General features: G+C 44.7%; 1 protein-coding gene across 1 annotated transcript in view; it reads right to left on the minus strand.

The window, feature by feature from the left end:
* LOC119465812 (probable lysosomal cobalamin transporter) overlaps positions 1 to 12477 on the minus strand; it is a 33602-nt gene that overhangs the window by 15648 nt on the left and 5477 nt on the right. Inside the window, 5 exon segments of the mRNA XM_037726284.2 lie at positions 1377 to 1637; positions 5300 to 5373; positions 8171 to 8259; positions 9657 to 9724; positions 12343 to 12443. Coding sequence (XP_037582212.1) covers positions 1377 to 1637; positions 5300 to 5373; positions 8171 to 8259; positions 9657 to 9724; positions 12343 to 12443 — 593 coding nt within the window.

Genomic DNA, 12477 nt, shown 5'->3' on the forward strand with positions numbered 1-12477 from the left:
GAAGGCAGGGCTTCCACATGCGAAAAGAAATTAACTAATCCCATCATCGTTAAGAGCGATCTAAGGATCTGGATTACAGGCACTTTCAATTACAATAGAGCCCAACTGGGATCGAATTCCTCGACTGCAATTAACTCCCATTGCGCAATCTGCGGAAGGCATATAGTTTACTACCAAAATTACTAGCTCTGGCTCTGCAATCATTCAGCCACCGTTAGAATGATGGTTAGCGCAAGGATTTGTCCAATCTTTGTGCTAGTGGCTTCAGACACACTTGTGACTTTATTTACTACACTTAATCTGCCTTTTTGGCCTACATTTCGAAGCAATCCTATCTTTCTGGATGCAGTAGGCAATCAGAGCACGTGCATAATCACTGTGACTTGTCATATTTATAACACAATTTTTCGTTGAAAGTGAGCTCTCTGCAGTCACAAAGGCACTTGAAGCCAGAAGGGTGAAGTTTAGGCAAATCCATGTACTAACCAACGTTCCCATGATGGCTGAACTGTCAAGCTTGCATCTCCCGTAGACACTAGCAGCAGAGTTCCCTCTAGTGACTTTTGTAGAAAGCTCTATAGCAGAAGGGAGCCAATTGCAGTTCGGCAATTCGATCCCGATCGGGTTCAATCACAATCACAAATGCACTGTGCAACACCGACCTTGGTTCCCCCAAACAAAATGCTGCCAACTGCGTCAGGTAAGGGAGCACGCAGCCACACTCCCGGCGGGCTCAGCCAATTCCTCCTAGATAGTGCAAGGCCTGTGACACCACTCCAATCCACAACGCCATGCTACATGGCCCGACTGCCATAGAATCTAATGGGGATGTTCCCAAGCAAAGCGCACGTGATTTCAATGCCACCGCTTTCATTAGAGAGCTTTAGTGTGTCTGGTACTCAACGCAAGCGGACTGGGCGTTTTACCGGATCAGCGGAGGCACAAACTTGAATGGCCTGCACGGTGCAGCCACCTGGTGGTGCAGAGCTCAACCAGACAAACACATTAACATTGCAGTAACCAAGTGTATTTTACTTTGCTGCTGGTGTAAGCTTTTGGTAGCAACACGATTACGCTACTGCCAAAATTTATACAAGCAGTGAAATAGAATACACTTCGTTACTGCAATATTAGCTTTGCATTTGTCTGGTTGAGCTCTGTGCCACCAGGAGGACTGCACTGTGCAGGCCGTTAACGTTTGCACCTCCGTTCATCCAGTAAAATGCCCAGTTTGCTTGCGTTTACCCGAATACCAGACACGCTAAAACTCTCTAACGCCAGGCTTCGTAATGGAAATTTCGGGCCTAAGCACTGCATCATAAAGCCAAGTGCACAGGCCTTGTGCTATCTCAGAGGCGTTGGGTCAGGGTGCGTACCTGCAGAGGCCTGATGAGGAAGCGCAGCCGGTAGGAGCAGCTTCCCCGAAACTCCTCCAGGCGACGCTGACGCTCGTCCAGGTTGTGCAGCTGCTCCTCGAGGCGGACCGTGCGCTGTCGATCGGAACCCCCTCCGTGTCGTGCCAGCGAGTCCAGCTGGGTGCGAAGGGCACGCCGCCGCTCACTCACGTCCGCCACCTCCATGGTGGCGCTGCGCTCGCCCAGTACCAGACGCAGGGGCAGGGCAGACATCCCGAAGCCCTGCACCGGTACACAGACAGATGAACAATGTTAGCCTTCTGAACGCAGGGCGCTGCTGCCAGCTGTGTGATAAGAGTCCTTTTTCTGAGGTGAATCACATTCAATTTGTCTCAACGTAACACATTAAGCTGGACTCGCACAATGAACGCGATCACGGATGAATCATTCACGTGACACATGGCATACACTGCATCCCTTTGCAGCTAGCATTCACACGATAGAGGGGAAAGCAGACAATAACACGTACGGCCTAACCCTATCTCACTTCCCAAAGCACGGGCAATGGCGCGAATGCGTCAGAACGCTCCTGCACATTCACTCACGACATTCATGCAACTTGGACTGAACTTAATGTGCAGTCGTTTTGCCATCCTTATGTTGGACACAACAGAGATTTGAGCTTCTGTTGCAGGCCCATAGCCCCTACTCCTGAAATTTTTATCTTTCCGTGGCCATGTCCTACGGCGCTGAGTAACTCTTTCCCTACCATGGGGCAAATAGGCGTTTTCTGTATGTTACGGCACATGTTTTTTCCTGAAGGAACTACTGCACTCAGTATTTAAAGGGGCCCTGAACCACTTCTTATCGAAGTGGAGAAAGACATCTGAAGTGAAAACAGGCTATTTCAGAATCACTTTGCCGCAAAAAGTACTTCAATGCGTTCAGCAGAAGCGGAGTTCTCGGCAATCAAACACGGCCTCCGTTGTGCTCCCCTTCCTCCTCCAATGCCTTGCACTGCGAAGGCTACGGCGGAGACGTCACTGTGACGCGCAGTTCGAATTTCATTTCGGACTTTCGATTTTGGTGCCTACGAAGCGCTAAGCGTAAGCCAAACGCGGTTGGCCTCGGCGAGTCAAGCCGTTTTCACGGCTTTTAGCCCAGCGGACCTTCCAGCTTATTGTCTGGTAAATAAAGTTGAATTTGAGCCGCAGTGCGCTGAGCTAGTGCACACGTGGCGGCCGCGGTGTAGCTGACCGCAGCGGCCAATAGCAGCCGCATATTGGAGTGTGCTTTATTATGAAATAAAGCACACAGAAAAAAGCGAGGATCATGGGGTTTTTGAAACGAGAGCGTTTGAGAGAAAGGTGGCTTCGCGCTCCGCTTGCGAGCTCCACGGACCGCTTACGACATCATAACTTGGCTGAGATGTTCACAGCTGCGTATGCCACCCGCGAACCATGTTATTTCACCAAGCCCAAGGGGTGGTTCAGGGCCCCTTTAATGTAATACATAAACAGAAAGCAAAATGAATAATGAATGAACAAATAAAAGTTTTATTAACGAGATGTATGTCATAAAAAAGATATAAATTGTTAAAATCAAGATTGTGTGATAAAATTGAACGAAGTTTGTAAAGACACGCTTGCATCTACTACGAAAAAGATGTTACGAAAATTATGAGATATACAAAGTGTATTGCCGTCTATTATGCACTATCTCAAAAAAAATCAAAAATTTTTCATTTATTTCGCTACAAAAATTTAACTGCAAGCACTACAGTTTGGCGTGCCTGGCTGCGGCTGCCAATGTTCTGGGCTGGTTTGCGTCATTGTCGCTTTCAGACTCAATGTGTAATGAACGTCTACATGGAGAGTGAGCCCTGAAGGAATGGGTGACCTACGATTCCAATATATGCAACCCGCAAGCTCAAATGGCATTTTGCTCCATCACATGAATGAAGCTTTAGCAGAGTTTAAATTAAAATTGTATTTGTTGCCGACACGTTGCTTATCTTACTATACAAACAAAAATTAACTATCATGCAAATTAATTATGTTATTTTGGGTAATTAGTATCTTACTCAGAAAAAAAGTCTAACGTGGGTTATTGAACGATCGGAGTCCTGTGATCAGAATCAAGTTTACAAGAAGTTCTCGAAAAGAACCGTATCAGCTCCTTGCACTGGTACATCCTGTCGGAACTTGAGACGCACATTATCCCAGCAACATCGACTCATAAGCTTTCCCATACCACCTGTGCCGCATACGAATAAGAGCTGCCATGAAATTTTATGTTCTTTTATTTACTTCTGTGCAAATGTCGCGACCACTGGACGTGGCTTTTGTGATCGCAAGTTATCGCGAGAAAGGCAGGCAGGCAGCAAGTGGAAATAATGACATGATTTAACTCAGGGATGGAAGAGGGAGTGCACAGTCACCTGAACGAGTAACTTGGGCACAAAGTGTTAAAGTAATGACACAAAATTATCCACTTCTCAGTTTCTTGCATCGCAAGGACACTAAAAAGAAACACTAAATCAATTTAGACTGATAAGGTGTTCTTTCAACACTTTGATTTTTGTTAATTTAAGAGTAACAGATCCATTACTATAACATTAAATGACAGTCAAATTAAATTGGTGAAATTTTCATCGAAAACCCAGTGCCGAGACCTCAGCATTTTTTTATATTTGGGCTATCATGGCTCTGTAAAAATGCTTGACACTTGCAAAGTGTTCAGTCTTTGACTTTGTTTAGAATAAATGTTGTCTATAGTTACCGATAAGAAGTTAACTACGTTTAAGCAAGAGCCATCAAAATCCATGACATCATGGTGAGCTGGTAGAAGTTCAAGGCAGTCTCTCATTTCTACGTCTTCTAGTTCGTCCAGTCACTACCCACGGTGAGAGTGGGTTTCTTGGCACTCTAGAAGGTCAATTTACAAATACCGCTAAAATGTTTTTCTTCACTGTTCATTTAAAATGATGGTCTCTAAACCCTAGCAAAAATACTGGTGATCACAGCACCCTAACTAATTTACTCTAGTACTCGTTTTACAACCAGTTCTGGTTAACAGTATCCATGAGGTGAATATACCATGATGTCACAATACACTGGCTCGCTTGGTTGCGACGATTGCTGCGGCTTCCACATGCAAACGCAACCAGGCAGGAGAAATGCGTGTCGCATTCTTGCTTATTTCTTTAGGAGCAACGTCATCACATATAGCTTTATTGCTACATGATGGCAGCAAATTTTACGATGGTATCATGTCCCGATAATGCTGATAATGCCAGGTCTGGCATTTTGAGACCAAGATTAGTATCGAGCTAAAATAGCTTTCAAGTGTTTCCGAACCTTCCTACTTGCGACGTGTCATCCTTTCACATGCGAGAAGCACGTAGAACAGTTTCCAGTTTACAGTATTTTTTACAAAGTACTCTTTTTAACTCCTCTCGGGTAAAATTGTATATGTGACAGTTGTTAAGAGCTCAGAAACTGGGTTTGCTGTGTCAACGAGGGTGAAGCTAAGGCTGAGGAGGGGGCCTGACAGCGACGACACAATAACGATAATGACTTCACGACGACAACAATGTTCGCCATCAGTGTAAATGTAAAGAAAATGACGGATGAATGGAAAGAAAGATTAACACGGCCAGTAAAAGACAAAAACACAGAAAGTGAACTGAGAAGTCGACGCTCGCCCTGTCACTTCTTTGTTTTTGTCTCTTAGTTCCACTGTTAGTCTATAGCCATGAGGTACCAACCAGTCCAACCCAGCACATTGGCAGTTTCAAGCTTTTTCACTGCTGTCACAGTAAGTGCTTAAGTCGGTACTCGAAACCAATTTTGCGGCACATGCAAACCCACAGCAGTCATTGAGCAGCTTCCCAACCCATTCGTGCAAGGCCACATCCTAGCAATACGTAAAACACTACTGACCGTGTAGACGATAAGCAGGAACATGCCGACCAGCACAAACAGTGACAGCAGAAATCTCAGGGAGTCCTCGCCACCTGCGCAGTTCATGAGGAACACAACACACACACACTCAAAGATGAATTTAAGTAACACTATATGCACTACACTCAAGTTATAAAAAAAAAAAAAATCAGAGTGTAAACAGAGTGTCAAAGAAAGAAAAAAAAATTGCCAGAGTTTAACGTCTCAGAAGTGCACAGTGGCTTATGAGGAATGCCATATTCTAGGGCTTCAGATTAACTTTAGCTACCTTAGGGTCCTTGAACATACACCTAAGTCTATGCACACAACCACTGTTGGCTTTTGCCCCCATTGGAATGCAGCCACCACGGCTGGGATTCACACCTCAGACCTTGTGCTCAGCTGCAGAATGCCACAGCCGATAAGAGACAGAGAGAATAATATATTTACACGGTGGCTCTAGCCCTATTTTGGGAAGTGGGTACAGGGAAGGGAGCTAAGTATGTCTCACTACGGAAGCTTCACACGCAATGCTTCATAGTCGAGTGTCTCTTTGACGCTGGTCCGCTGCCAGGCCGAGTCCTCAGAAGAGGTCACCTCTTTAGGCCAGTAGATTTTCCCGGAATGTCTTTAGCCATTCGCATTTCCACACGGGGTGACTGAAGTTACCTCCCTTGAGCATGCAGAGCAGTTCACTTGCAGAGGTGACTGCAGTGGGTTGGGGTCATTGCGTTGCCGTCACCACTGCCATAGGGCGAGGATGTCGTCTGTCTTGGCATACCTTGCTCTTGCCTTGGTTGAAAAGACTTGTGCCCCTCGGTATTCGATGCCATATCAAGCTACAGGTGGTGGCACCGTCGCCACGTTAGTGTGGGATAGGCGGTCGGTGGCATACATTGAAATTTACCCAGTGGCACTTCACGTTGAACGATTTGGCACAATTTTATGGTAATGAAACATACTGACTACAGTGAACTGATTATATATCACCCTTCGATGGTGCATTTTTGCATGAAATTCGCCTAACGTTTCTTTTCACTTAAAAGAAGCGCAAACTACCATTCAACTGGCAACTCACACTCAACCAAACCATGTGTATTTTGGCACTTCCTTGGGGCTTGTCATGCGTGTTTCGCCTACACAGCTAAAAATGTGCAAATTAATTATTACCCCATCCTCTGCGAACCTTGCTCTGGTTATGAGAAAGTCAGCACCCTTTACAGCAGAGTTAAAGGGAACCTTAACCACTTTTCATCAAAGTGGAGAAATGCATTTGACGTTAAGGCTATTTCAGAAATACCTTGCCTCAAGAAGTACTTCGATGCATTCAGCAGAAGCGGTGTTATTGGCAGTCAAGCATCTCGTTCGCAGTGCTTCCGGTTCTTTTTCAATGACTCGCACTGCGAAGGCTACAGCGGAGCGGGGTGTGCCCACTACGCTCTGCCTCCTGAACGTCACTGTGGCGCGCAGTTCACATTTGATTTTTGGTGTTCACGTAGATGCCACTATTTCCAATTCTGGCGCCTGCGACGCGCCAAACGTGGTTGTCCTCAGAAAGCCACGGTGCACTCAGTCAGCGGGCTCGTTGCGGCACCCCGTAGCGGCCGCGGTATCTACGCTACATAGTAGACCGCAGCTGCCTGCATGCAAATTCTTGCTCGTTCGAATTACCGGGCTGTTTTCGGCCATTGGAGTACACATAACTCTGATGGGACCACAGCCACAGTTCGAATGAACAGGAAGTTCGAATTAAGCATGTTCGAATTAACGAGATTTGACTGTATGAGCTGCTATGAGCTCTTGAATTCTGAGGTCTGTGTTTCCCCTAAAAGTGGATGACCCTGCATATCTCAACACAGTGACCATCAGTTCAAGAATGTCATGGCCCACTCTAACCAACTTTTCAATCTTTATTTAGAAAAAAACAAAAAAAAAAACTGTGTGCCGATTACAACCACCTTCATGCTTCCATCACATTCATCATTGACTCTAGTACATTCAGGATAGCTATTACTGGTTATACCATGTACTATTTCTCATTTGTATGCTTATTTTGCTTTTACACAAAGTGTTCCTTTTCTTAGTTTGGGCAGGCTTTTTAAAATCCCATGGAGCACATACTATGATAAAGCCCCTTCAGGTAGATTATCCAAACAGGTGGACATTACTTGCACAAAAACTGTAACGTCCAGCCAACTAATTTATTAATCAACTTTTTCATTTCATTGCCTGATCAAGTTATAAACTTAAGGCTCATGTTGCAATTCTGAAATTGAATAAAGCCAAGCAGTCATGAAGTCACGTTTCCTCAGTGAAGCCCTAAGACTAGCACTACTCATGACATATCTATCCAAAAATTCTGCTAAGAAATTCATTGGTATTCCCATTAAGATTGTCCATAAATACTAGAGTGTTCTTGGGGAAAACTGTTTATCGGAATGCCGGTGCATTTCACAACACATTTTAAGGACACATATCACAAAAGTTGTGCTTTTCTTAAAATTTCTGCAAAGTAAACCTGACTTCACTACTGCTTGGCTTGAATTTCAGGATTATAAAGTGTGCCTTAATTTAAATAGTAATTAGAAAGATGATTAACGATTATTCTTACCTGACTACATACACACTGCAATTTTTCATGCAGGTAACCTGTGCTTCTTCCAGAAATCTGCCCGAAAAGGCACAGTCTTATCTGTTAAGGCAGTTAAAAAAGAAAACTTTGTTTGAACTAAAATAAATACCTACGAGAATACTTGAGGAGAGCGCCAATTTTCATACAGATGCTCCATTTGTTCTTTGTTGTGGTCGTAAAACCTCACTACACTCTGTAATGCTTTGGCACGGAGGGAAAGTAAACAAACAAACACTCACGGCTGGCCGCCAGTTCATCCACCAGAAAACGGATCTTGTCCCACTCCGTGCTGTTGCTCGGAGGAGCCTGCCTCAATGGAATTACTGCCCTGCATGTTGGAGCGGTTGCCGATATGGGATCAGCACTTCAACGATGGCACCTCAGTAGATCACATAATGACAGCAATTTGCAAGTCTTACAGCAAAAGCAACTGTTTTATGGCAGAAAAAAATAGTTAAAAGCTGAGTCCAATGCTTTAAAGCTACTGACTGAGTCATAAGAGACAGAAAAGGGGCTGTGAAAAATGTGCCAAGAATAAAGCATACCGAGAAAAACAAAAACAAATTGTGGGCAAGAAAGGCAGTCTCATTCCAAACCTTACTCAGCCATGAGCTGGAACAATCCAACCGTGCTTTTTCTCAGATTCATGTTTTAGTGGGATAACAGCTGCAGTGGAACATCGCTGGCATGTTCCTGGTTAACATGCTACAAAGAAAAAAGAAGAGTGATGCCACTCCCACTGCATTCTTTTTGCCTGTTGTTATATTCCCAGTTGACACGATATCCCCTGGTAGGTATGTTCAATCAACACTTCAGACAAATACTGATTGGATTACGCATTTCAGGAATCCCACAAAATAAATAAGCATATTAATGTATCGAGCCTCAATGTTCGCAGAGACTTTTTTTTAGTATACCATGTGTCCGAGTTGCATGGTAATGCCAGCAATGCACTCAGTTTGTGCTTCCGTTGGGCTGTGCCCTGCAGATAAAGAGGCCGGAGCATTGCAAATCGAGGTTATGGCGTTAAATACGTAACCATCATCGATTACAACAACCAACATTCCAAGTGTAGTTTTGAACAAGCTGAAGCACCTTGCAATCCACATTATAATCTACTCATCACTGGAAAATCTGCTAAGTGGGCCCCAAATGAATTGCGCAGTTGATGTTTGTCCCGATGACCAAAATAAATCCTAGTTCATCACAGAATAATATTGGTCAAAATGGTTAAACAAAATACATAATGGCAAAAATTGTAAATGGCACCAAGATTCCTGCTCAGCGGCACTTCCGAATTTTTTTCTTACAAACTGCCTTTAGACATATGGCTAGCACACATTTCATTTCACTGTAGTAGTGCTATTTGCAACACTTACACTTCTTGCATCCATTGCTTGCATCCATTAAACTCTGAAATGGCCTTTTAAGTCCCATTAGCTCAGAGTCACCCACTTATTGTACCTGTGGGGACCCCTTCTACTACTGCCTACAATATTGGACATTGAACCCAGCTTTGTGGCAATGGCTAGGTTAGGTTAAAAGTAATACGCTTGCCTAGAGCGCTCTACTGCTGCTGTTAGTGCTTTACAACTTTACTATGATCAACTACTAAATATTCGGGCAACCTCCACACGAAGACGCCCGCAGCAGCAGCTATGGATGTTTTGTAGCACGACTTACGGACATGCCAAGAGCTAAAAGAACAGCCAATGGGGAACTCACCCAATAGTGAGCAGCACACCAGCCACCAACAGGAAAAGGACTGTGTACTTCAGTGCCGACACGGCCCGCTGCACACAGATACATGCAGAGAGAGTTTTCACAAGCCAAACTGACCACAGGGGCACAGTTTTTACGAAGAACTTCAACCCTCGAAGGGTCAACCCTTCACCCACCGAGGACAAGCAAAGGTCATCATTGAAATTTCTGACACTCTTACCGAAGACGAGCCGGGCCCGTCCAAACTAAAACCTGCAAACACAAGTTCGGCTTCACTGTGGATAACATAGTCCCGATTTCACTGCATACACCGCATATATGTTACACGACAGGTGACACAACAGAGCAGCACATTTTTGTGCTTGTGACCAGCTTTCCAAAATTACACTGTCTTGTAGGGACTCTGACTGACAAGAACTGCTGACCTCAACCTCGCAAAAAAGAATGCCAATCCTCAGCTGCTCATGTCATCGCATTTGCTCGCCACTTCTCAAAGTATCTTCCTCTAACTGCTAAAAGTCAAAAGCCAACAAGGACATGCTTTGTGTGCTCAAAACTACCCTCAGGTGGTCTGAAGAGAAGCACCCGAAAGGAAACCAGGACCTGCTGCAAAAACTGTGGCATGGTGCAGCGCACTATTCTTTACTTTGAAGTGTACTACACAAAGCACAACTCCTAGAACGGTTGAAGTTCATTTACACAGGCGTTCATCAAACTTTTAGCATCGCTAAATTTTAGTGCAAATAACACACCTTTTCAGCTAACCTTAGAATTTTGAAGCTCCGCAGTGAAGTTATTATCAGTACTGCGGCTTCGGTTAAGCAAACTGCCAGTTCTTTGCACTAGTGCTAACGCCAGTGCTAGCGAAGCACTTGACAAGTGTGCCGATGTCATCGAGTGTTACAGCACAGCTGCACTGCTCCAGAAATCAATGAGCTCATACGCTGCTCATTGTAACGCAGCAGTGGGTGGGAGTACGGCCGACGAATACGTCGTAGTTAATGGCGTGCAAGATGATGTAAATGGAAATGACGACCTATGAACCCTTCAAGGCCATCTGGGACAGGAAGTGTGCGAATGTCAATGAAGGAAATGGTGATGAAGAGCCTGTAAATTAAGGAAGAATTTTCACGGCAAGGGAGGCGATAGCAGCATTCTTGACAATCTACAGCTTTAACTTCCCTTACTGTCGTGTTTCGCCACAAAGCATGCAGTTTACTTCGGTACAATAAGGTCGGCTGCAATCGCGCCGCGATATGAAGTGTGCACAAAAAATTTGGGGCTTATTTCACTAAGTCTCTCTTGAATTCATGATAAATAAAGGCTTTCTCTTGTTGAACGTGCTTAGCCTGCTCTAGTGTGAGCAGTATCAGTGTGCGATCTTTAAAACGAAGTGAACCTGTATAACAAAGGAGTTTGGATGTTTCAAGCACTCCATTATAAAGGTGTCTGACAGTATTTGGCTCGTTTCAGCACAGTGTGCTTGGCAGCCAAAGGGATTAATCTACCCACTCCCGGCACATTAATGTGCTACGCCTTTCTAGTGCATGACCACCGCTTACATGGGTGTATTGCGTTAAAAAATGCAATGTAATGTGCTACATTGCATTCATGTAAACACAGCAGTAGAAAAATCTCCTCCTAGATTCATTCTTCATAGAAGAATTTTCTGCTAGGCTGGTCAATGAAACATTGCTATGGCTGCAGGAAGCACAAAACCGATAAAAACAAGCGGGTCAAACAAGAGCACGAGCACTGCCGTGTCACGTCGTCCGTCCCTCGCATCTGTCCCTTTGACAAGAAGTGCACAAGTGAAATTACATTGTGTTTGTAGAACAATCATGTGCAATGAATGTGTCGGTGTACTTGAACACTGTTCACTAGTTTGTGGTCAACACATGCATGAAAGCAGATGCGAATACTTCTAAATACAGTGGTTGCAAGTGGGCTTTGTCCTGTTTACTTGCTTCTATCTTGGTCCTTGCTTTTGGATTTGCCCACATTGACCTTCCCTGTGCAGATGAATTAGTGTTCAGAGATGGGCAAAATGCCACTGTCGCAGATAACTTTTTCTTATTAAGCACGACAGTGATGCCCACAACCGTGCAAATACAATTCCAGCTCTTATGAAGGTATGACTTAAAAGGTACTAAGTGGCAAATCGCAGTTTTCTTGTAGAATAGTTCTTTGATGGTACCTCCTCACAAGACTGCCTGTATATACCATTGTGCAAGTGCGGCACCCTCCCTGTGTGGCCCAAAGCTTGAAGTAACACCTAACACAGCCTGACCTCCGAGGTTACTTCTTAGCACGCTTCTTTCTGGTGTAATGCAGGTGACTGCATTCTTTACAATTTATCTGAATCGTGGAAGAATTGCTTGGCTCCTTCAGTCATGATCCGCTCTACATTGACATCTGGGCATATGTTGCATGGTTTTTAGGGCAGTTTTTAAAACCTAAAGTGTGTCGATATTCAGTCAGCTTCAGCGCCTCTTCACAAGTTCCAGTTTTCAGGCAGAGCTGTCTTACTAAAGGATATATTTATCCCTAAAAGCATGAAACACACAGAGGAAAAATAATTAAGACATGGGTGGTTGTTGTTCATATTTGCAGTGGTAGACATGTTTTCCAGCAAACACCGACTTGGCCAAGGACAAGTCCTCCTGAAGTGTCTCGTTTGCACACCCACCGAGCAGGCTCCCCTGTCGAGGGTGTCGTCCTTCTCCTCCGAGAAGAAGTAGGCAAAGGGCAGCACCACGAAGGCCAGCAACACCAGCAGTCCATACAGCACTGTGAGTATACAAGCCACGTGAAGCACAGCTCA

This window comes from Dermacentor silvarum, chromosome 10 (genome assembly GCF_013339745.2).
Source record: "Dermacentor silvarum isolate Dsil-2018 chromosome 10, BIME_Dsil_1.4, whole genome shotgun sequence".
NCBI lineage: Eukaryota > Metazoa > Arthropoda > Arachnida > Ixodida > Ixodidae > Dermacentor > Dermacentor silvarum.